Source organism: Triturus cristatus, chromosome 12 (assembly GCF_964204655.1).
Source record: "Triturus cristatus chromosome 12, aTriCri1.1, whole genome shotgun sequence".
Taxonomy (NCBI): domain Eukaryota; kingdom Metazoa; phylum Chordata; class Amphibia; order Caudata; family Salamandridae; genus Triturus; species Triturus cristatus.
This window is the reverse complement of record NC_140595.1, coordinates 634,889,222-634,915,628: the sequence shown is the minus strand read 5'-3', so window position 1 is coordinate 634,915,628 and position 26,407 is coordinate 634,889,222. Positions and strand designations below refer to the sequence as shown.

Genomic DNA, 26,407 nt, shown 5'->3' with positions numbered 1-26,407 from the left:
CTTGATGTATGCAGACAACGTCCTTTTGTATTTACAGGACATCCGTGCAGGCATACTTGAGGATTTTAGAAGGGCATCAGGACTTGGAGTTAATAAGGCAAAATCATGCGCTTTTCCACTCTGGGACGACTGCCCCTCACAGGTAATAACAGTAGGAGAGCATGCAGTGAGATGGGAACCTCACACGTTTCAGTATTTAGGGGAAAACATATTCCACAACACTCAAGACCTTATAGATGGAAACCTCACCAGGGCCATTTCCTCTCACTGTCCACAGATGCCATTCTGGGGAACACTGCCACTTATGGTACAGAGATGTATCCCTCTATCAAAGATGGTGATGCTCCTCCGGATTCTACATTTCTTTCATAAAATTCCAGGGTCAATCCCACAATTCACTTTTCATGCCCTGCATGCGTGTTGGGAGCGTTTATATGGAACAAGGGGAGGAGGCCAGTAGCACTGCACAAGCTGCAACTGCCAGTAGATAGAGGAGGCCTGGGAGCACCAAACTTTGAATTTTATTACCTGGCAGCACAACTTCAGTGGCCGGCGAGGTGGTGGCAGGTAGGCAGACCACGGAGGTAGACAGACTATGAGTGGCCGGAGCACAGACAATGATAATAGAGACATTATTCCCAGGGGCAGGGACGCCTCGTGTGGCCAACAATCTGGTTTGTTTTGCCTGTGAGAGTTTTCACAGGAGTATACACGTTAAAACGCACATGGTACCTTATTCCCCGGCTATATGGATTAGTACCATCATACCATTTCGGGAACACATTAGGTGGGATGACCTGGTGACATGGTCGGCCGCTGGAGTGGGTACTTTTGGAGATTTGTCAATGGATGGAGCACTCATACCCTTTGGTCAACTACAAGAGGAATATGACCTGCCGGAACGACACTTCCTGGCCTACGGCAGATTGGTGGCTGAGCGGGGTTGTCTGTGGAACATCACTGACTAGACCGGAGGAACATCCCCTTGTACACACTTTGCATATCATGGAGAACGGCTGCCGCATGGTTACCTAGTTTGCCAAGGCACTAGCACACACGACTGTGCCCGTACTCCCCTCAGGTCCCCCGCCTACCGCCCTCACTGCAGCTCGGGGGGACCAAACCTTAAAAGACCACATCATCTGCCCGTCGACAGACGCGGAGGATCTTTTATCATGCCCCCATCCCCCCCGTGGAAGGAGGGGGAAAACACGTACTGATTCATGGCTGAAGTAGGTGAGTGCTGAAATCAGGGGGACCCACTACACGTAAAAGAGATTAGTCCAGAAACACAGGCATCCAAAAAGGTTGACTCTACTTCTGAGATCTGAAGTTAAATATGGTACTAAGAACTGTTATTGTTATAATTAACCATTTACACCTGCTGATATTCATGGATGCAAATTCTGAAATGCATTTTACTGTGATGTGCCATGAGATGCATTATAAGCTGACAAACTAATAAAAATTGAAGAAAAAAAATGGGGGTACTGAAGCAGTTTAAACCATAGTACAGAAGAATGACCTGTAGGAAAACATCATCAAACCTGGTTCCTGAAACGTCTGAGGTACAGGCAGACAAACGTTTCATAAAATTAGCATAAAGAAGCTTCACAAATTGCTGCTTGGTTGGAATGTCAAATTAAACTGCCAGGCCGCAGTTGCTCCACTGTAGTTAGGCCCATGGGTCTACACCTCCAAGTATGGGAGATCTTCCTATGGCATCAATGACACCTGCAATGGTGTAGATGTACGATATGAAGGTGTTTCTTTAAGACTCAACACCATGAACTTTAAAGAAAAGTTTGAGAGGTATGCCCATTATTCAGTTATCTTTTTGAACGTGCTCTGAGATAAGATTCGAGGTAGGTGGCCAGAATCTGTGCAGTGTGACAGACGAGCAACACATATTTCACAAACACAAAGATATCTCGTCTTTTAAAAACTGTTTTAGCTTTATTATGAGAAAAAACCCTTTGGGTGACTGGATGGTACATTGGCAGAGACAGTGGTCACCCCTTGAGTGGAGTACATGGTAAGGAGACCCGGGTCAAAAGACCTAGCGACATCATTCCAGGTCTTGGCAGCTAGTCATACGGGTCACTCAAAATATCCTTACGAGCCTCTTATTGGAAGAACACAGGGAGCTCAAGTTGTCAGGTGTCAGAAGCACATCCAGCGCTGTGATTTTCTTTATATTTAACTACTTGCATTTTGACAACAAAAAAAGCAAAAAATAAATGCAAAGTAAAAAACACAGGGCTGCATCAGCTAATCACACACTATACAACTTCAAATCTCTGCAAGAAGGCAGAGAGGAGAAAGACTAACAAAGGCACAAACGTTTTCCAGGCACTCCAGGGATGGAATCCATTGCTGGGGCAGTATAGTCATTTTGTGTTTCTTCTTCATATCACAAGTAGGTAGACCAAGCCTTCGGTTCGTAGTTATGTCAACTTGGCATACGACGTACCCAAGAGCAGGATTACACTGATAAATAAATAAAGCAAACACAACATCATCAGAAGGCTGGGTAATCACAGCGGGCCGTCACATTTCATTAAGGATACTATTCTTCCCAGTCAAGCGCTGTCCCTGGTCCTTCCGCATCACATCCAATAAAATAGTTACTACACCATTAGGGCTATAAAGCAGGGCCTATCAGTACTAAAAAAATATGTCAATTTTCTTCAGAAATCCCAAGTCACGACTGTTAATTCACACAGCAGTCGGAGGTGGCCTAAACACCCCCAGCGTGCTGGAGACAAGCACCTTCTCTTCACGCAGAACAGGTGATTACGGAGTCTCTCTCTCTGTTCCCGGTAACACTGGATTTTTTTCATATGTATGCATGATTTCTCTGAAGAGGACAACTCAGGATCCATGTGGGTGGTAAGGTGCAGTGCTGATGACCAGAACCAAAGAGTAAAAGAAATGCCTGAAGCAGGTACCGGAGCCTGCATCAAGAAGTTAGAAGACCAAGATATGATTTGCCTGCTCAGTGCTTGCAGTCCCAGAGCGTGCAGCACCATACTAGAAGGGACAGGAGGACACAAGATTAGCATGCTGCATCCTCTGTGCTCGGTTGTTGATCAGACAGGGTCTGCTCTTCATAGAAAGTCTGCGCCATGGCATGAGCTACCTTGAGCACCTTCTTCTCCTTGGCATCTGGACCCATGTTAGACCGGGCCAATTTAATCCAGCACTGCTCTGTCCGAGCCACATAGTCCTTGTACTTCTCACTGGGCTGGACCGAGGGATGCTCATCTTCTGGGGTGCAGAAATGGAACAACAGAGGAGACAGCAGAGATTACATATACAGGTCAATCACTCAACTGTTCACATATCACAGAGTTTAAGAGCACTATCGTGCAACAAACTAATATTATAGGCGATGCATTCTTATATGTTAGGAAGATGTGTAATAATGTAAAGAGATCAGCTAGCGTACCATTGTACTCATCACATGACCTGCACAGAAATAATAAGAAAAGGCACGTGGCCTAATGCCACTGGTCTTTCTACAGCAAACCAGCCCCACTAGGACACCACCCATACAATCAAAGTAGCAAACCAAATCAACTGTTCACTTTGCAAAATCAACCTTACCACTTCTAATAATCTCTTGCTGTTACTAGTCACAAAGAACACAACCTGCCACTTAAATTTGCACTCTGATACTTCTAATATCATGCTACCACACAAACACCATGTTCTCACATTTGGGTTTCTCTGTTTGCCCTCGTGGTTATATGCCTACACTGCACTTCTCACATTAGCATTCTTACACCCACCTCATGTTAATTCATAACACCGTCAAACTAGTACAATCAAATCCCCCCTTACTGTTGAACCTATTCATATAGAACACACTAACATCGTTATCAATGCTCCACTCCTAAACAAAATTCCTCTCCTTCTGATCACTCCTTGAGTCTCATCCGTTACTCCCTCAATCCTGATATTCACATCTAAAAAAAGGCCTTAATCAAAAAAAAAAAATCACACATGACACTCATTTGAACTCCACCCCACTAACATTCTGCAACAACTCACTCTTTTCCCCACTTCTAACAAAGAACTGATCTTGATACTTCTAACAGCCAGCTCGTCCTGCTGGGAAAGATACTTGTACAATCCTTCTATAATGAAAAAGCTTTCTGTCTTCGAGTTCTCAGCTGCCAATCGCTCACTCCTTTTTAACTTCAGTCTTGACTCTCAAGTCAACATTATATTCTCTATCTCACTACTACACGGTTTCCAACTTTCCCTGGTTCATGAGCCACCACGCCTCCAGAAACTTGCTCAAACCAGTGCAATCCAGCTTTCACCAATCCTATCAAAATAGTCCTCATTGATTTGGCTACTTTTTACTCTGTTCACCACAATCACTTCTCCTCTACCCTGATACTCCTTGAGCTGTCTGCTGATCTCTACACTTTTGACAATCACATTCTGCTCACTTACTTCTTCTCTGCCTAAGAATTGCAGACACAGGTATCAGTATCTTGCTGCTACTCTATCTTGTTGGAGACCTCCATGCCACATGACACTTTCCGAAGATTCGTCCAATCCCGATGACTAATATCCCTTATATCATATTACTTAGTAACATTTTCTAATCTTTTGGTATATCTTTCCATCTGTATGACAATTACACACAATTACTTTACTTCTTTCCCTACATCTCACCTCACTATCCGGCAAAACACATTTCCTCTCAGCAGTCAGACACTAGATGGCTCTCATGAACAATTCAAAAACAGAGATGACAAACTTGTCTTAATTTTATGTCCAACCATAGATCTCATCCCAGAAACAGTTATTCTCCCTCAGTGGGGAATCTTGACATTCAGACCTACCATGTGCTTCAGGTCCTTCCTCTCCTCCACTGTCTCGTCTTATGTTCTTACTATTAAGAAGGACAATATATCCCCACCAGCGAAACCTTACTGGTAAAACTCTCGGTGCTCCTTCTCCCCTATCGCCGACATTTTCAATAAAACCTTTTAATCTACCTTGACAGACACATTTAATTTTATAGGCATCAAGAAGATTGTATCTCAACCTAGCACAGGCTACACTACAAGCTTCAAAGCCAGTCATGGCACATCACAATCTCACCTCTTTGATCTCCAAATTTAAAAATGCTGGCTTCTACTCTATGCTCCACCTACCAAAATGCTGTCTGTTCTAAAGCCACTTTACCCTATCGACCCGGGCTCTCTCCCTATTGGCTCCAAGCCACCCCTTAACTCCCTTAGTTCAAGCATCCCCTGAAGAGCTAGATTCCAACTTCAAAAATGCTTCAACTAACCGCTCACTCCCACACATCCATCATTAGACACCTTCACACACCAACATCTGCTTATGTAAATCTACTTTAAACATTCCAAATCCTAACTCCATGCAATCACATTATCTACAACTCATTTTCTGTACCACCGGTATCACGTAGTAAACCACTTCTGGCAAAGGGGCAACTTCACAATGAATACAACAAAAGCTTCCCCTATTGCAACCCAACCTTGCCAAATCACATCCCAGCACGTATCACTCCACTACACATCTGGTTACAAACATTTCCCATTTTCACACCACTGCTCTATTTCACTCTAGCAGGTTATCTGATATGAATGTACCAATCCCATTTCAAAGTAGCAAACAAACCCCTGCATCTCACACGTATTTTCATCTTAGCTAATGCGCCCCAACTCACACTACTGTTCCCCACCTCATACTGGTACAAGGCTCCCCGTCTCACACTGACGCACATAGCTTTTTTTATCTTACAATAGAACAGAAAGGCTTCTAATCTTTCTCAGTAGTACAACCTCCAACACCACACACACTAGGCAAATAATGTTTTTAATTCGATAATAGCACACAGTTGCATCTCATTAAATTTGATGCTCCCACTTCCATCAACACTCCCTATTTCACAAAAGCGCAACATGTTACAATAATGGACGATATTAAACACCAAAGACAAGTTGGAGAGCTTTAGCAGGATGACACTCATTTGGATGGCCCAGAGTATTATTTCAGAGCAGGTTTACATAGTACTACAAAACGCACTACTTGCCCATCTACGTGGGTCTGCTCACTAGCCTTTCAATTAACTTTGTAAGGACTGGCTCTTGGCATACAGAAGGGGGATGCGGACTGGGTTCTAGAAGTAGGATACCCATAGCTTTCTTGAGAAAAAGGTACAAAAAAATCCTCAAACGTGGTGTTTTTCCTTTAAATCTTGGGACAGAAATAACACACGAGTGAACACAATTCAGCATCACTAATCACATTATTGGTTTCATACACATGTATGTATTCACTAAGCACCAAATGTTCTTTAATCCCTCATTTACATGTGGAAGGCAATGAGGGCTTGTGTTGCTTCCTTCCTAGCTAAACGGATTGTACATCCTTTTCTACTATAAGTGCCAATACTACTATTCCTGCAATTGAAGCCCTAGTGATAGGCTTAAGTAAGCTACTCACTACTAAGTAGTCTTGTTTGCAATACTTTCTATTTAATGAACTCACACTTTAGCAGGACCCTCTATTTTGATTCGCCAAGACCGGTTTGAGCACCTGAAGTTGAAAAGGAGCTCCTGCAACTGTCAAGTGTGTATGGGATAAAACAGGGGATTTGAATAACACTACACCGCCCATCCATACAATGGGGACTGATCTTGGGCTGCAATCGATGCCTGCACCCACAGATTAAACGCGTCCACTAAGAATGAGTCAAACTGTTACAAAGTTTCTGTACAGGACTAGCAGATTTATGTAGAGTTGTGGGTTTCCTAAAGTTCAGGACAAATTGAAACTCTTTCTCAGGCCAACTGCTACACTGTGTTATTTTCATGTCACCGGAGCACCCACATTTGAGATTCCGTTATGCCCTATACACAATTGAACAATTTATCTGTGTGAAGAATATGTTACTTACATTCAGTAACTTTACTTCCGGTGGATACCATGTTTTTCTACAGATTGCTCCCTTAGGACTATATCCAGGTGTCAGTCTGGATCTGAAAAATGTTTTTCCAGTGGTAGCTACCAGCCACGGCTCTGCCTACCCTGGAAGTGATGACACCAGCCTGTATAAGGGCTGGCTGGAAACAGTTAAAAAAGAATCCTCGCGTAACTGAGGCTTACCGAGAGGGACGAAACAGGTTAAGTAACAGCAAACTATTTTACATGACAGTTTGATACCATAAACATCTAATAGGCCTGTCACTAATAGAGAGACAGGAGGGAGGGCAGAAAGAAACCTGCAGAAAGATAGAGTGTCTTCTAGAAATAGTGCAACTGAAGGTAAGCAAAGAAAATGTAACAACCTGTAATCATCAGTTTGTAGCTTGCAGTGCTGTAGATTCCTTTCTTCTGCACACACCAGCCATCTAGTGTTGGGCACGGACGTTTGCAAGTTTTTCTTCAATAAAGTCTTCAGTCTCAAGATATCTTGCGACTCGTCCCTTAGCTTACAAAGCACCAGAACAAAGCCTCCACTCCAGATTGTTTTGCCCCAGCGGGTGAGTAATGAAAGTGAAGAGTAGTGAAACAAGTCAAAAAGCTAAATGTACTGCGATTGCGGACTATATAGGAAATAATATACATTTTGGATCAAAGTTCGCTTCTGGGGAGGTAGGAGCGCACATGTAAATCTACAGCACTACACTCGACAAACAGATGGTTACAGATTAAATAATATTTTCTGTTTGTAGCATGTGCCACTGATTATACTTAAGCTCTACATAGACTGTAAACCTATCTCCTCCATAAACAGTGCCTAGCAAGTGGATAATGATGATGTTTGGAACAAGGATTTTAATACAGTGAGTTCAACCAAAGCCTCCGGAAAGTCTTGAATATCCACACAATAGTACTTGGTGGGCGTGAGTGGTGTTGACCATGTAGCAACTTTTAAAATGTCTGCTTAGGGAAAGTTTCCTAAAAAGCCCTTAGTAGCCTCCTCCTTTTGATCTGAATGTGGCTTAGGCTTCACAAACAGTGTATGCTTAGCTTTAGCTTAAAATGTCTGTGTACACCTCACAAGCCACCTAGAATTGCTACCCTTAGAAACTGGGTTTCCTAATTGAGGTTTTGCAAAAACAATGAATGTAGAACAAAGTGCTCTCTTGATATGTAGTATGTGTAGTGCCTTTTCTCTGTGTCTCCAGGTGTGGGAAGAAGATGGGCAACCCAATGAATTGGGTTTTTGTGGGAAGGGGAACCACATTTGGGAGAAATTTTGGATTTGTTCTTAAGACAATTTTGTCTTTATGTACCACTATAAATGGTTCTTTCACGGTTTGTGCTTGCAGCTCACTGACTCTCCTTACTGAGGTGAATGCATCTAGGAAGGCAAACTTCCACAAAAGAAATAGCATTTTGCAAGAGTGTAGTAGTTCAAATGGAAGCCCTGTAATTCTTGTTAAGACTATATTAAGATTCCAGGAACAGGCCAGATAAATCTTTGGAGGAATTAATCTCTTAAGACCTTCCATGAAAGACTTGGCAACAGGTATTTTAATCAGGGACAGAAGTTCTCTGTTTAGCATGTGTGCTGCTACACTGACTAAATGTAAGTGCATAGAAGTGTATGCCAGCCCTCCTTTTTAAAGGTGCAGTAAGAGCACTAATGCATTAAATGAATGTATTATTTTCCTAAACAGTAATGGACAACCTTTCCACTTTGCGGTACAGTAAGGCCTGGGTGGTGGGCTTGCATGCCTCATCCAGGATTTGTACATACTCCTCAGAGAGTTATAAGTGCCATTTCAATAGCTTCACTTGCCTGAGGGAGGTTGACTGAATGTTTATCAAGTATGAGACAATATTTGCTAAAGATGTGGTTATGACATCTGGAAGATTATAGTCTCCATGCACAAATATGGAGCAAGATAACAATGAGTATAATGGAATTTAATAGCAACAAGCTGCAAAAAGTATTTGGAAATGGCCACTATAAAAAACACATAACGTTTGGTACTCTGTAGAGATAAAGAAAAAGAAACAAGATCTCAATAAAGAATAGCCAAATATTAAGTGCAGCGATCTGATGCTAGTAAAAATAAAGCCGTATAAAGCAAGGAAAAAGGCATACAAAAAAGAAGTCTGGGAGGCTAAGCAAATCCAAAGGAATTGTATGGGAAAGCACATTAAAACATTATATTGCAAACCCGAATGTGTCCCGAGACTAAGCATTCAGAGAATGTTTATATTAGGCTGGCAAATATGGACACTTCTGTAACAGTACAATGGTGCTTGTTGGGACAGAAAGTCCTTGCATGGTGATGGACGTGTACCCCTGCCCTGTGTACCCCTAAATGCAATGACGTGTTGACCCCTGGAGCTGATTTTTGAGTCATGGGCGAACACATATCTTTAGTATGTGCCGGTGTCAAGGATTGCATTCTTTTTGGGCTGGAAGAGGCACCCAAAGCATTGTCCTCATAGGGGTGGAAGGCTACTGCTTTTGCCAGGAGATAAACAACATAAGTGCGGTGGGGGCAGCATACCGTGTAGTGATAAGTGGAAGTGAACAGGCTTTTCTACTTGTATCACTGGGTGAGGCCTACAGGCTCACTCATGTACAGTTCCACTGTTTCTTGCTAAACTTATGGCCTACATCAGGCTAGTATGTAGTGCTGCGAAGTGCGTGTGTGTGTGTATATACATGTGCTGGGTGTATGTGTGCCTGTGAATGGTACTAATTACGGAAAACTCTGTGTTCCAATACTGGGAGACCCAGGGCTGACTGAGCTGGTAGAGAACCCCTCCCACCCAGATTTGTGAATTGCTGCATTCCTGTGAGCTGGGTGGGACACACTGGAGGAAGGGAGAGTCAGGGTTTTCAGTATACTCAGAAAGAGGTCACAGGGAAGGGGCATGGCCACATCTTTGGAAAGAGATGGGGATGATAAGAGAATCATGAAGAGTAGGGCTGAGGCCCATGGGTAACCTTTAGACACACATATCATATCACTGTGGCTGACATTCAGGTCTGAACCTCTAGTGACTCCCATGTCCTGTGTTGTGGGACTACGAGATTTGGAGTCGCTCCTGCAGTGACAGACTGCTTCCTGGAGGACAGGCAAGGCAGGGGAGAGGGCACTTCAAAAGGAAGCAGACCCCTTCCTGAGGCGTGCGCCGGGATAGACACTTGCTAAGGTAACGCTTGGATCGCATCTGTTTTTAATGGTTCTAACTTGTTCTTTTGTTGAAACCTCTAAACTGTAAAGGGCGATATTTAGCGCATTGAATTCTCTCACAGCGCATTTGCCTATGTTCTCTCTGCTTTTAACTGATTTTATTGTTAAAACGTTGTAAACTGTAAAAGGCGATTTCAGCGCTTTTTATTACTCACCACACTTGCGATATTTGCACATTCACTCACTCCCGGGGACGGCTGCTACACGCAGGACGCCATCTTGGGAGGAGGCAGGTCAGTGGGCCAGTCTTTTTCAACCCCTGACTCTACAAATAGGGAGGCTAGCATGAGCGCGCTCTCCGAAGCCTTCCTGAGGCGTGAGCCGGGATAGACACTTGCTACGGTAACGCTTGAATCGCCTCTGTTTTTAATGGTTCTAACTTGTTCTTTTGTTGAAACCTCTAAACTGTAAAGGGCGATATTTAGCGCATTGAATTCTCCCACAGCGCAATTGCCTATGTTCTCTCTGCTTTTAACTGATTTTATTGCTAAAACGTTGTAAACTGTAAAAGGCGATTTCAGCGCTTTTTATTACTCACCACACTTGTGATATTTGCACATTCCCTCACTCCCGGGGACCGCTGCTACACGCGGGACGCCATCTTGGGAGGAGGCAGGTCAGTGAGCCAATTTTTTTTAACCCATGAGTCTACAAATAATGAGGCTAGCGCGAGCACGCAGTGGACGCGCGAAGCGACGGCGCGCCTAAGGCAAGCCCGTCTGCGCACGTCCGCGCGAATGCCACGCCTAGCACCAGTCCCCCTGCCCAATTTAACTGAGGGAAACCAAGTACAACCTCCTACTCTAGTGAAATACTTCATAGCCTCAATTCCAACAAACACCCCAACTGTCTATGTCTGCAGCCCACGTATTGGCTCCCACACTCTCAGCTGACATGTCCAGGCTGCGGTACCAATCTGCCTGAACTAACTCTACTACCAATTAAATCTTCAACCAATATCAGCAGATATAAATAAAAAAATTTGCCCAATCAATCTTGGAAATGTGTCCTTATAAACGCCCGCTCTTTAGTTAAACACAGTTCAGAGTGTCATGCATTTATTGTCGATGAGGAAATAAACATTGCGTTTATTACAGAATCCTGGACAGATGATGCCTCGGACCCAGACATGGTTAATGCCACCCCACCTAATTACCTGTGCTATACATTGAATAGGCCAAACAGGAAGGGGGGCGGCCTCATGGTTATTTACCACAACTCCATTAGGGCTTCTTTTAACCCTCTTGCTAACTCGGAATATGAAGCATTAGACTTCTGTTTCTACCTCTCTCACCGCTTCACCTTCAGAGGTACTCTCATTTATAGAGCACCGGGCCCTAGAAGCCAATTTATCAGCCATACAGACAGCTTACTGGCAAATGCACTCAGCACCGACTCACACACGATACTCAGATTTTAATTTCCACTTGGAAAGTCTCTCGGATCATGATACCTCTAATTTGCAGGATATGATGAGTAATGTGGATTTAGAACAACTGGTGATCGGCGCCACACATAAAGCCGGACACACACTCGACGGCATTTTCTCTAACGAATCACAATTGCACTTTACGGCCATTCTCCCAGTAGTTTGGTCAGATCACAAGGCAGTGCTGTTTGAACTAACCGCTCCCAACCGTCACACATGTATTCCAGAAAAAAAAATACAAATAATTAGCAGAGCCTAGAACAAGATTAATGATTAAGAACTGCAGGAGCTGTTAACTGGAACATTGCCCTCTCTCTCCACAGATTTGTAAGAAGCTGCCCAATCATACACTATATGGCTAGAGGCAGCCGGCAATAAACTTGCGCCAAAAAAACTCACCCGCCCTAATAGGGCACAGCCATCCTCCCCCTGGTATTCTCAGGAATTAAGAGACCAAAAATTGGTTTGCAAACACCTAGAGAGAAACTGGAGGAAGAACTATGAGGATAGTGATAAGAACGAATATTAACTTAGCTTAGTACACTATAAACAGCTGCTTCTTAAAGCCAAACAAGAGTTCTTCACCAATCGAATTAACCTTGCAAAAAATTCAAGCAAAGAACTATTTAAAACGGTTACTTCGTTGGCCTACCCGGCTACTTCTACTATCACTGCGAGTCAGGAATTATGTGACAAAATTGCTCAATTCTTCCAGCTTAAAGTGGAGTCAATTTTCTCAAACTTCACTAATGAAACAGCCAAATCCACTACCCTACACTCCAATGATGATCTATCAGGAAAGGGCACTAATATACACTTTGATAGGTTTGCCCCTGCAACACCCATAGAAACATTAAATCTCATTAAGACAACGAAATCAGGTTCTCTGTATGACCCCTGTCCAATTTCCACTATAAACCAAGCACCGGAACCAGTAGCTCGGGTTCTATCCTTCGTCATAAACTCTATGTTCTCAGAAGGTTACTTTCCCAAAATCTGCAAAAGCGCATCAATTTTGCCTGTGCTAAAAAGAACTACCCTGGACCCTAAAGACCCAAACAATTTCAGACCAATCTCCAGACTCCCCTTCCCGGCGAAAATAGCAGAGAAATTGATGAACACACAACTAAGTAGGCTCCTGCTAGATTCACAGGCACTGGATCCCTCACAACATGGCTTCAGAGCAGGGCATAGCACCGAGTCAGCCCTTATCAAGTCAACAGAAGAGATCAGGTCCTCACTTTATCTAGGAGGTAAAGCTGTGATGATCATGTTGGATCTTTCCGCGGCCTTTGACAAGGTCCATCACGTCCTATTGATGGACCGTCTGCGGGAGATTGGAATCCACGGTACCGCCTGGGATTGAATATGCTACTTACCAGTATGCATCTGTTCTTGGCATATAGGGCTGCTGACATTCATATCTGTGCATAGATCGCCGCCTAGTGTTGGGTCCGGATGATTGCACATTGTTGTCCTGGAAGAGTCTTCGAAGTATCCTGAGATGGGTGACTCCTCCCCTGGACCACAGTGCGCATGGGCATCCTCTCCATCCCCAGATTGTTAATTCAAACAGTCGCGTTAGGGGATTTCTCTTCCAAGCCGTTCTCCTTGCGGTGTGGAGTCTCTCAGGGCTCCTCGTTGAGCCCTACACTTTTTAATACATACGTCTCATCATTAGCCCCACTTATTGAATCATACGGTTTCTCCCTAACCTCCTACGCTGATGACACCCAAATCGTGGTGTCATTAGTGCCAGGGTCAATGAAGAGAACAGCATCACGTCCCCAGGAGTGCATGTCAGTCGTAGGCAGCTGGATGGCTCAGAACTGCCTTAAACTGAACTCTGGTAAAACGGAAGTGGTGCTGATCGGTAATGACCCCAGTTTTTAAACCCCTGCATGGTGGCCGGACACACTTGGCCTCCTACCCACCCCCAAGAAAAAAGCTAAAAATCTGGGAGTATGGGTTGATAACAAACTCAGTTTTAAAGACCAGGTGAATGTGGTTGTATCCTCCACCTCCTATACTCTGAGCATTCAGAAAAATAATGCCTTACCTCCCCAAAGATAGTATTCAAACAGTCATCACTACCTTAGCCCTGTCCAAACTTGACTACTGTAATGGGCTCTACCTCAGGCTGCAAGAGGGGCTCATGCACAAACTACAGATCTTCCAGAATGCAGCGGCACGATTGATCACAAGTACACCAAAATATGCCTCTATCTCGGCTGAGGTGAAAAGGCTTCACTGGTTGCCTGTAAGGAAAAGGACTCAATTTAAAGCCCTGTGCCTGGTCCACAAGGCACTACATGGAGAAGGCCCGAGTTTCTTAAACAACAATTTGTTTGGTATGTGGCAAAAAGATTGCTGCGCTCATTAGAGGAAAAGCTGATTTCGGTACCCAGAGTGCATAAAACTAGCTGGGGAGGCAGATGTTTGTGGTCTGCGCAGCAAAGGCCTGGAATGGCCTCCCACTGCACCTCAGATCCACAACAAACCTATTCTCTTTTTGGAAGGCCTTAAAAACCTGTTTTTTCTCTTCGTAAATATCTGGCTTGGTCTCCCTCCCGTGGCCTCCGTAGGACTTCACACAGCGCCAGGACACCCTTGGGTAACAGTGTGCTCTATAAATTGCAACAACATAACATAGCCCCCAACATGAACTTCAAAGACTCAGACCCAAATGACATTTGGTGTTGTAGGTGTCCTTTGCCCAGTTGCTCAGGATCCATAGAAAGTCAAGCCCTGGTAGACTGGAAGTAGAAGGCCTCAACCCCCACGGTTGGGCTCAGTAGCTCCTGTTTGCTCTGTGGCTCTCTGAACGGAGTTCTGACTTTTCTCAAGGAAAGTAGTCATTGAAAACATCAAAAATAGCAAATTTATTGGAGCCAACCAGCAAATTTGTTAAAGGCAGACACCGGCATTTGGGCTTCGTGGCTCCACCTGCTGTGCAATGCTGCTATTTCTAAGGGATAATTCCACCATCCTGGCAGGGTTCATATGTTATGTTATATCCTCTTGTATAGCGCGCAGCTGCCCCAGCGAAGGGGCGTCCCGGCGCTGATAGCAGTGTCCGAAGAGAGCCAAGGCTAGACTGTAGGAAACAGGTGGGTTTTGATGGTCTTGCAGAAAGATGACAGGCAGTCTAAACGATGAATCTGCACAGGGAGGGAGTTCCATAACTTAGCGGCCAGATAGCGGAAGGACCTGCCCCCCGCCCTCATGCGTTTCACTCGGGGAACAGTGGCCAGGATTTGCTCAGCAGTGCGTAGCTGGCGGGTGGGGACATAGGGGACCAGCAAATTGGATCGGATCTCAGGGGTGGAGAGTTTTAAAATTTTAAAGGCTAAACACAGTGTCTTAAATGTGATCCTCTTGGAGATGGGAAGCCAGTGAAGGCGGCGTAGAGCGCCCGACGCAGAACATGTTCTGGGGAGTCTGAGCAGAACTCGGGCGGCTGCGTTCTGGACTCGTTGAAGGTGGTTCACTTCCGCCTTATTGGCACCTAACAGTAAGGAGTTGGCATAATCAAGTCTTGACAAAATAGTCGCCTGGACTATCAGCTGTAATGTGGCTGGGTCAAAGAACCCCAATATAGGCCTCGGACCCCGTAAGAGTCCAAATCAGGTGCCAGCGATCTTTTTAGTATGATCTTGAAATCCAAGAGTGAAGTCAAGCCAGATTCCTAGATTCTTCACCGCCGACTTAGGGGTTGGGGCACAGCCCAAGGACACTGGCCACCACTACGTACTCCAGAGCTCCTTGTCCTTCCCCAACAACACTTCAGACTTATTAGCGTTAAGCTGGAGGCAGTTCGTGGTCATCTAGCATGCGACCGCCTCTAGACCATTCCGGAACTGAATGGCATCCCGAGACTGGTCATTAGAAAGGGTCACCACCAGCTGAGTGTCATCAGCATAGGAGACCAAGGTCAAACCATGGTCCCGTGCGACTTCTGCCAGGGGTTGGACATAGAGATTAAATAGAACGGGGCTTAAGCCGAGTCCTGGGGGACCCCTGCTTGATGGAGTGGACATAAGAGAGGAAGGGAGGGGCAGAGACCTGAAAAGATCTGTGGGACAAAAAGGACAGGAACCATTCCAGTGCCATGCTGACTACCCCTGCTTCCTCTAAACGGCGCAGGAGGATCTGATGGGAGACCGTGTCAAACGCGGCGCTGAGGTCAAGCAATGTCAGCGCCGCCGTTTGACCCTTATCCAAAATGGTCCGCAGATGTTCACTCACTACTAATAGCGCTGTCTCTGTGCCATGACCGGAGCGGAAACCATTCTGGGAGCGGTCTATGATTCTGCTGTTGTTCAAAAAGTCTGAAAGGACTCGATTGGCCTGGGCCTCCACGATTTTTGCAACCCAAGACAGAAGAGAAATAGGTCGAAAATTTTCCGGCTTGGTGGGGTCCCATGAGGGTTTTTTCAGAAGAGGGAGCACCTTTGCCTGCTTCCATGCCGAAGGGACCACTGCCATGCTGAAGGAGGAGTTAATCGTCTGCAATAAGGGCGTAAGAAGTATAGGTAGACAGTCTCTAAATTGGGCCGCCTCATGGGGTCCGGAGGGGAGCTCGATTTGACCTTCGTGCTCAATGTGAGAAGCTCGTCCTAGGAGATGGGGGGGTATTACTGCCAAAATGGCGATAGGCTTGGGTGCTGAAGGGGTCGCCAGGTCCGTGGTGCAAATAGGGAAGGATTTATATATAGCTTCTACCTTCTGGACAAAGAAGGTGGCCAGACCCTCGCATTGCTGTCCAGACGTAATCGCCTTTTAAAATCGTCTTTGTCTTTTAAAATCGTTAAGTATGTTAAAAATGCTTTTCATAGGGTTTTTGCTGGATTTAATCTCGTTGGCGAGGTAGGCTGCTCGAGCCAAATGTATGGCTTTATGGTAGCGTTTGATCGCGTCCTGATACCGCTTTTTATCTGTAAGGTCATAGTGGTTTCTCCAGGCCCGTTCTAGCTGTTTACATGTGGTGCGCAAAGCGGCTAGAGAATCGTTGTACCAAGGATTGGCAAGCAGCCTTTGGACCATTTGGCCGGAATAAGAGTGTCTAATGCCTGAAGTATCCACTCACAGATTGCTTTGTACGATTGCTCCGGGTCAGTGTCAAGGATAGGGGGGCAGGAAGCCAAACAGGCACGAAGGTCCTCCAGCTTGAGTTTATGCCAGCAGCGTCTGAAGGTGGCCCTAGGGTCAGCTCTGGTCACTCACTCAAAAAAGGGGAGGGCGATGGAAATAAGGTGGTGATCGGACCAGCACACTGGGCTAGGGGTCTTGACCGTAAGAGAGGAGATGTTGGAAAAAACTGGGTCAAGTGAATGCCCAGCAATGTGGGTGGATCCCACTACCAGCTGTCTTAGTTGACAAGCAGCGAAATCCGCAAGCAAGCTGCCAATTTCCGGGTCGGAAGGACGATCAAAGTGGATGTTTAGATCGCCAAGGAGGCTAAAATTTGCGGCTCTCAGTGCTAGGGAGTGCACTTCCTCAATAATGGCTGTTTCGAATTCTAAGATGGATCCAGGGGGGCGGTAAACTAATAGGCCAGAGAAAGAGGAGTGCGCGCTAAAGGAGATGACAAAACGGGCACATTTGCACCCTGCGACGTCTTCCTTAACAAATGTGCAGTGGAGGTGGGATTTAAAAATAACAGCTAATGCCCCGCCTCTAGTCCCTCTGTTGAGAGTCCGAATGCTGAACCCCACGGGAGTGCAAGGCCTGGTTCGGCCACTGTGTCATCAGTAAGCCAAGTTTCAGTAATACAAAACACATCAGGAGATTCATCCTCAATAAGGTCATAGATCTCCATATAGTGTTTGACCAGAGAGCGCACATTGAGTTGTAACATTTTTAAAGGGATTTTTGATAGGGCAGGGGGTGGTGTGGGCAGTGAGGGGTAGGAGTTCTAGCCACACTTATAGCAGCAAAAAGGCCCTTCCACCGCGATCCCTAGGTGCATGCCGCAGGGGTTTGGCCGCTGGCCACTGGATATCAAAAACTCCCTGGTATAGCTTGGCACCTCTAAATTGGAACCATCAGCATGTCTGGCGACGTCCAGGCGCAGATGGGCTTGCCTTAGGTGCGCCATCGGCACGCCCGCGTCTGCATCCTCTTTTGTCCCTGCTCTGGTGAGTAACTGGTGCGCTGACCTATTAGCACCCAAGATGGCCCCCCCCCCGACTTCCGCTAATGAAGCCGGAGTACAGGAGAGAGTTCCCACCCTCGCCTCAGTGGCCAGAATCAGCAAGAGAAGGTATGGCGATGCGGTAACGATTTAAAAAAAGGTTTAAAATGAATAGCTAGCAGCGCGATAAATGACATGTGCTCATAGCAATTAGAGTAAAACAAGACCACTACCTCCCGGCTCAAGCCTCAGGAGACTTACTGCTGCGCGCTCGCGGCTGCATCCGCTTTTGTGCCTGCTCTGGTGAGTAACTGGCCTGCCTGCCCTGTACATAAGAATGGATCACGCCATCTACCATCGAACTACTGTATGAAAGAACTTATGGATATAGAGGCTAAACCAGTGGTTCCCAAACGTTCTTCCATGAAGCAACACTCTTGGCAAAGAGTCAGCAAGAGGTTGGTCATCGAACGACTCTCTGACATTCCCTTTAGCCTCCCAAAAAATACCCTTTGTTTTCAAGGGATAAGGCTGTGCCTAATTGAGTTTTTGGAGCAGCTCTGGAGACAATGTCAAAAGTGGCACCTGTGCCAGACAGCCGGCCTCTTTGACAAATGGAGTACTGTAGAAGCAGTGCAGAGGAGCCTGTGAAAGTGTAGAGCCTCATACACAACCCTTGATCCCCTTTCATTTGCTCACTGGCTCCTTCATCTCTTTAGGATAGTTCATATACCGTAATAAATTCACAGAGCTCTTGTACAAAAAATAATAGTAATAATGCACATTATTCTCCTTTGTCTACTTAAGCACTAGATTTATTTTTGCTGTCACCTAAAGGCATGAATACTGACAGGGACCTTAGTACAATCTCCTCAGGCAGCAGCAGTAGTCAAACAGAGATGCAAACCTTCAACCCGATCAACTGCTCAGAATGCCTTTGTTAGTGTTAACTTCCCTTACACCCTCTCTCCCCTGAGCTTGTTCATTACCTTCATCCTCACTCTCCTCTTCTGAACTTTTCTCATCTTCTTCGTCAGTACCTCCTTCTGCACCCTCTGCATCATCATCTTCTTCATCGGATTCATCCAGCCACTCTTGGGTCTCTTTATCAGATAAAATCAAACAAGAAATATATGCAACAGCGGTCATACACAAAGAAAACATGAACATGTTAAACTGTTTTTGCACCAGGGAGAAGCTATTCCAGAAACCTTGTAGGACTCCAAGAGGAAAAGAGTTAACCTGTAAAGCCTAGGGTAACTTTCACCACTGAGCCAGCAATGTCAGCTTTTATAAAATGCTTTGGAGGTGGTCATAAATATCTTCACATCCCCCCTGTACCACACATCAATAATTCTTCCTTTAGTTTTTAATCATTACCTGCAGAGTTTAGAAATTATTTTGCAGCAACTTTTCATCAATTTGAGCCAAGATAAAAGGTCTTCGAACTTCTGCTTGATTAAGGCCAGATTTTAGGTCATATTGGGAGAACTCAAAAGTGCAACTACACCACATGAAAGGGTTCCTATCACTAACTACAGAAACAACTTCAATCAAATTCTGTATGAAGAAAGGAATGTCTTCAACTTTCTCACTGATATCTGGAGGATTTGAAGACTCCTGGACCAAGCTAGGAACTTCAGAAAACATGATGAACAGCTCCAATAACATGAAAAGGAGTAGTTTCTTACCTGTAACTCCAGTTCTGTAGTAGGGGTATCTCTGTTATAGTCATAATCTATGAATAATCCCCGCCCATGTGCGGGGACCCCGGAGCAATCAAAAAATATCTCTTAAGCTGTCCCGCATTTGCAAACCTGCAAAGACACTTAAGAGACAGACAAAATAATACAGCCTAATCACCACAAGGCTGCACTGGCCAGCACTTCCTCTGAAGTGAACACAAAAGCCAAAATAAAGTTGAAATGTCATTTTTATTCACATTTGACATGTTCCTTTATCATCACAAACTCCCTTCACCAAAATCCCTTTAAACAATAGAGAGGAAGGGGTGGACAGACAAGCCCTATAGGCTGTCATTATGTGTCTGCTAAAGGGATACTGTGCCTTTAAGAAACTCTCCAGAGACCCCCGGTATCCCAGGATGCACAGCCAACACAAGTTACTTTCAGTTCTTTTTGAAGGTGTATAACAACAGGCCTGATACCGTCAGGTTACTCCACCGGGGAGGAGGGAGGGTCGCTTATGACTATAACAGAGATACCCCTACTACAGAACTGGAGTTACAGGTAAGAAACTACTCCTTCTGTAGTAGGGGATCTCTGTGTATAGTCATAATCTATGAATAGAATGGCAAGCCCATCCCAACCAACAAGAAGCGGTGGAGTAAGACCAACCACCAACAAATCACTGTGCAAACAAATTCCTTAGCGAAGCCTGTCCAACCTGCGCATCTGCCCTAGCATCAGAGTCCAGGCAGTAATGCTTTGTAAACGTATGGACTGACTTCCAGGTGGCAGCCTTACAAATGTCAGCAATGGGAACATTCCTAAGCAAAGCGGTGGTAGCCGCCTTTCCTCTAGTCGAATGTGCTGTAGGCTTACCCCCTAATGTTTTATTAGCTTTTTGGTAACAAAGCTGAATACAGGAAACAATCCATCTGGAAATGGACTGCTTTGAGGTAGCTAAACCAGTTCTTACCGAACCATAATTAACAAACAGTTGATCCGACCTGCGGATATCTTTTGTCTTATCCAGGTAGAATTTCAACACCCTACGCACATCAAGTGAATGCAGAGACCTCTCCGCCGGAGAGGAAGGATGCTGAAAAAAACGTAGGCAAAGTTATCATCTGATTCACATGGAAATCTGATATCACCTTAGGCAAAAATTTAGGATGGGTACGCATCACTACTTTAGAAGCATGGAAAACAGTATACGGCTCTTGGCAACACAGAGCCTGAATCTCACTCACCCTCCTGGCCGATGTAATGGCTACAAGGAAGGCCGCCTTCCAAGATAAATGCTGCAGCGAAGCCTTATGGATAGGTTCAAAAGGCTCCCTCATCAATCTAGATAACACCACATTCAATTCCCAAGGTGGAGAAGGCCTTCTAACAGGGGGAAACACCTTACGCAAACCCTCCAAAAAGTCCTTAATCACAGGGATTTGAAAAAATGAGGTTTGAGAAGGGCCCTTCCTATACGCAGTCAGAGCTGCGAGATGAACCTTAATAGATTGGAAATTAAGCCCAGACTGAGCTAACTGCAGCAGATAAGGCAAAATAACGTCTTCTTTACAGGATGTAGGGTCAAAGTCCTTCGCCTTGCACCATAAGCAGAATCTCTTCCACTTATAGGCGTAGGAGGTCCTCGTAGACGGTCTCTTAGACTCTTTTAAGATCTCCATACAGTCCTGAGGCAGGTTCAAGTGTCCATACTGCACTAGCTCAGGAGCCATGCTGCCAAACTCAAGGACGAGAGATTGGGGTGAACCATCTGCCCTCCGAACTTCGTGAGGAGGTCCGGCCGGCACGGCAGGCGCCGGTGTGGCAGAACAGACCGGTGAAGAAGGTCGGTGAACCACCATTGCCTCGGCCACTCCGGAGCAATCAGGATCATTCTGGCTCTGGATTGCGACAGCTTGATCAGCACCGCCGGAATCAGGGGAATGGGTGGAAAGGCGTAGAGAAAGCTGTTGGACCAGCTGATCCATAGTGCATTCCCCAGCGTCCCTGGCTGGTAGTACCTGGACGCGAAGTCGCGGCATTTGCTGTTTTCTGCCGTGGCGAACAGATCTATATCCGGAGTGCCCCATTCTGCGAAGACGTCTCTTAGCACGTCGTCGTTTAGCACCCACTCGTGGTTCTCTTGAACGAGTCTGCTGAGCGCGTCTGCTTGGGCATTCTGCACTCCCGGCAGGTGGGTCGCCGTGATCGTCAGATTCCTGGCCACCAGCCAGTTCCAGATCGCCTGTGCCTCCCGAGACAGGGTGCGTGACCGGGAGCCCCCCTGCTTGTTGAGGTAATACATGGTCGTAGTATTGTCCGTCTGAACCAGAAGGGAGGACGTCCTGAAGGAGGGATGGAAAGCCTTCAAGGCCAAGTGTACTGCTCTGAGTTCCAAAAAGTTGATATGGTAGGTCGTCTCCATCTGCGACCATATCCCCTGAATCTGAAGAGGGCCCGAATGCGCTCCCCAGCCCTGGAGAGACGCATCGGTCACTATGGTCTGGGCCGGAATGTCCTTGTGAAAAGGGGTCCCCTTGCAGACATTCTCTGGGGAACACCACCATTTCAGAGACTGCCGAGCGTGCTGAGACAACTGGATCTTGTCCTCCCAACGCCCCCTCCTCTGGTCCCATCGATCCTCCAGACATTCCTGCAGGGGCCTCATATGCAGACGTGCATTGGGGGTGAGGAAGATGCAAGAAGCCATCGACCCCAGTAATGAAGACACCGTCCTCACCGTAGGAGAGCGGGCTGAGATGAGATGCAGAGCCTTCCCACGGATCGATAAGCGTCTCTCCTCCGAAGGACACACGCTTGCGGTCAAGGTATTGACTGAAGCCCCCAAGTACTGGAGACACTGCACAGGGATCGGCACTGACTTCGTCATGTTGATGTGCAGCCCCAGACGGTGAAGCAAAGCCGCCGTCCTGTTGAAATGGCACTGGGCTTCCTGATAAGTGGACGCTTTGATCAACCAGTCGTCCAGGTAAGGGTACACAAACACCTTGGTCTTCCGCAGGTGTGCCGCGACCACTGCCATGCACTTGGAGAACGTCCGTGGCGCAGACTTCAGGCCAAACGGGAGTACGGAATACTGGTAATGGTTGTTGCCTACCAGAAACCTCAGGAACTTGCGATGCTTCGGTGCGATCGGCACATGAAAGTAAGCGTCCTGCAGATCTATGGCGCACAGCCAGTCTCCTCGATGCAACTGAGGGTAAATCTGATGCAGGGACAACATACGGAACTTTTCTCGGCGGATCCACCTGTTTGCTTGACGCAGATCCAGAATAGGCCTGAACTCGTTCTTGTCTTTTTTTCTTACGAGAAAGAACCGTGAGTAGAGACCTTTTCCTTTTTGCCTCAAAGGAACAGCTTCTATCGCCTTCTTTTTTAATAGAACGTCCGCCTCCCGCTGGAGCTCCCGCACCATGTAAAGGGAGCGCACTGGTGGAATCTGTGGAGGCGAACTGGTGAAACGAAGACAGTAGCCATTGCAAACAATATTCAGCACCCACTTGTCCTGTGTTATTGTCCTCCACTCTGCCAGGTAGTGTTGAATACTTCCCCCCACCGGAGCGGGTAACGGATGAGGGGGAAGTAACTTTTCAGGGCTTCGACCCGGACGGGCCTTTGTTCCCCGCCGAGGACTGATGCTGGCCTCTGCCCCTCTGGCGCTTCTGAAAGGGCTGTCTCTGGTACTGCTGCTGTTGCTGGGGCTGTTGCTGGGGGCCCGACTGACGCCCTTGGCCCCTCTGCTTGGTGTAGCGCCTGCCCGAGGAACGGAAGGACCTCCTCTGCTCCTTAGGCCGCTCCAGCCCCACCGCCTTCAGAGTCTCCGCCTTCATGCGGGCCATCTCGTCATCCGCATGCGACCCGAATAACGTCGTGCCAGAGAATGGTAGATTGGCGATCTTCTGCTGCGCTTCCGGCTTGAGCGGAGTCAGCCGCAGCCAGGAATGCCTCCTCATATGTATGCCGTGGCAGTACCCATGGGCCGCCAGCAACGACACGTCCCCCGCCGCACTGATGATCTGATTAGAGACCATCATGCCCTCGTTCAGCACCTCTTGAAAATCCTCCCTCTTGTCTCTGGGCAGGGAGGCCGCGAACTGTTGCAGGGAGTCCCAAAGAGACCTGTCATAGCGCCCCAACAGAGCGGAGGCGCTAGCGGCCTTCATTGTAGTAGCCGACGTGGAGCACATCCTCCTCCCCAAGGAGTCCATTTTGCGACTCTCCTTATCCGGGGGAGCCGTGGAGGAAGGCGTCGTAGAGTGTTGCTTACGAGCCGCCGCCACGATAACAGAATTCGGTGGGGGGTCCACTCTGAGGAACGCCGGATCCGAGTCAGGGGCCCTGTACTTCTTTGACAGTCTCGAGGGCGCCGGCTTCACCACAGCCGGCGTTAAGAACACCTCCATCGCAGGTTCCTCCAGTCCTGGGACCAGCGGGAGGAGGGGGCGCGACAGATGTACTTTATGCAAAGTCTCAAAAATCACAGACGTAGTGGGAATAGGGGTAGTCACTGATATCCCCAACTTCGCAGCCCCTCTCAGCAACACCTCCTGGAACGTGGCAATGTCATCCACTGGAGAGACGCGGGTAGGAGGCGTCTCTGACAGCGAGGGCGAATACTTGCCAGCCCCCGGAGAGTACGTGCCCCTCGACCCTCTGGAACGGGACCGATACCTCCGTCGACCATGTCCAGAGCGAGTGGAGGATCTGCGCCTACTCCGTGATCGCCTGCGAGGGCGAGAGCGAGATCTCTGCCGGTGAGGGACCCTCGGGGGAGGAGGCGGTGGCTGCGGTGGTGAGGCAGGCAGCTGAGGCACGGGCAGAGGCAGCGGAGGAGGTGGAGGAGGAGGAAGAGGAGGCGGAGGAAGAGGAGGAGGCTGAGGAGGAGGAGGCAGTGCAGGCACCGGTGGAGGCGCCGGTGGAAGTTCGGGCACCGGAGGCAAAGGAGGCCGCTGGGTACGCAGCGGGGTCAGATGGTCTGACGCCCCATCACTTCTAGCCGGAGAGCCCCCATCATCATTGTCCGGGCTCGCGGCCACTCTCCTCTTCTTGGCGGGCCTGTCCCGCGGGGAAGCCACCGAAGGCGAACGTCCGCGCCTCCCCGATCCCCGACTGGAGATCGTAATCACCGAGGACGTATTCCCCGATGTTTGGGACGTCGAACTGTACCTTGACCTCGAACGGCGTCTCTTCGCCCTCGACGACGAGTGCCGCCCCGCAGTCGATCGTCCTCTCGACGTCGAACCAAGTCTCCTCGACGTCGACCCATGCCTCCTCGGAGTCGAGCCCCGCCTTGATCGCCGTCGCCGGGGTGTCTGCCTCGACGTCGACTGTCTCCTCGACGTCGACTTCTGGCGTCTTGACGTCGACCGCCGGTGCCTCGGCGTCGACTGCTGCGATCTTGACGTCGATCGTTGGTATCTCGACGTCGATCGTTGATGTCTCGACGTCGATCGTTGGTATCTCGACGTCGATCGTTGGTGTCTCGACGTCGATCGTTGGTGTCTCGACGTCGACCTGCGTCTCGGCGTTGACCGCCTCCGCCTCGACGGCAGGCGCCGGGATCTCGGCGTCGACTCCGTCAGCGTCGAGCCGTGGGTAGACGGCGGCGAGTGCAGTCCATGGGGCTCGGTACGACGTCGATGTGTTGTCGACGTCGACCGTGACACCTGCGACGGCGACCCGGTCCCGGGTCTCGCCGGCCCCTCCCTCGACGTCGAACGCCGAGGCTGCCGCGACCCAGAGCCCTGGATCGACGGCGAACATACCGGTGCCTTCTCTCTCGCCGTCGACGTCGTCGCCTTCGACGTCGAACGCAACCTACCAGCCGGTAGGTGCCGTTTCAGCTCCTTTTTCTGCCCGGAGGTCCCTCCAGGGGCTGAAGCATGGGCGGAGGAGGGGGAATGGGACCCTCCATGCCCTGAAGTCTCACCGGTCCTCTGCTTCTCCTGTCCCTGAAGGCGAGTCTTCTCCCGGTCCCTCAGGGTCCTTTTCGAAAAGGTGCTGCAGATGTCACAGGCAGCTGGGACATGTGAGGGCGACAAGCAGAGGATACACACCTCATGTGGGTCCGTCTTAGCCTTCTTCCTCCCACACTCAGGGCATTTATCGAATAAAGCCATGCTGAGAGTGGGCCAAAACTGCTCCAGATTGCAGGCAGTAGTAGACAAAGGCTTTAGACGTCGAATGAAACCACTTTTAATCCAAAAAATCCGATTTTAATCAATTAAACCACCCAAAAGGGTAGAGCTCAAGCTCCAGGGTCCTGCTAGCAGGAGCCGGAAAAAAGAACTGAAAGTAACTTGTGTTGGCTCTGCATCCTGGGATACCGGGGGTCTCTGGAGAGTTTCTTAAAGGCACGGTATCCCTTTAGCAGACACATAATGACAGCCTATAGGGCTTGTCTGTCCACCCCTTCCTCTCTATTGTTTAAAGGGATTTTGGTGAAGGGGGTTTGTGATGATAAAGGAACATGTCAAATGTGAATAAAAATGACATTTCAACTTTATTTTGGCTTTTGTGTTCACTTCAGAGGAAGTGCTGGCCAGTGCAGCCTTGTGGTGATTAGGCTGTATTATTTTGTCTGTCTCTTAAGTGTCTTTGCAGGTTTGCAAATGCGGGACAGCTTAAGAGATATTTTTTGATTGCTCCGGGGTCCCCGCACATGGGCGGGGATTATTCATAGATTATGACTATACACAGAGATCCCCTACTACAGAACCAGTAATCACTATTATTTACTACAGATTTGCTGTCCACTACTTGTATTGCACACCTTCTGTCTTTGAGGGAATCGTACAATGCTGCTGGCCATACTGCACCTGTCCGGTGCTTATTAGCAAACCTTGTGGATACATTTGCACTACAAAAAAGTCAATGCCTGATAAATTGAAGGAATTTTAAGGTCACTCTCCTG

The 26,407-nt window shown here is 47.6% G+C and overlaps 1 protein-coding gene across 3 annotated transcripts in view; it reads right to left on the bottom strand.

Moving 5' to 3' along the window:
* Positions 1-1,929: 1,929 nt before the first annotated feature.
* The window catches only part of KLHDC4 (kelch domain containing 4), a 347,987-nt gene continuing 323,509 nt past the window's right edge, over positions 1,930-26,407 (bottom strand). Inside the window, exons 11-13 of one of the 3 annotated variants that reach the window (XM_085636927.1) lie at positions 18,775-18,888; positions 10,376-10,479; positions 3,136-3,270 (exon numbers count right to left, since the gene is read on the bottom strand). In XM_085636927.1, the coding sequence (XP_085493053.1) occupies positions 10,421-10,479; positions 18,775-18,888 (173 nt within the window). In that variant the 3' untranslated portion in view covers positions 3,136-3,270; positions 10,376-10,420. Of the gene's footprint in view, positions 3,271-10,375; positions 10,480-18,774; positions 18,889-26,407 lie in introns of all 3 variants that reach the window. The other 2 variants (XM_085636925.1, XM_085636926.1) reach the window with 2 other exon arrangements.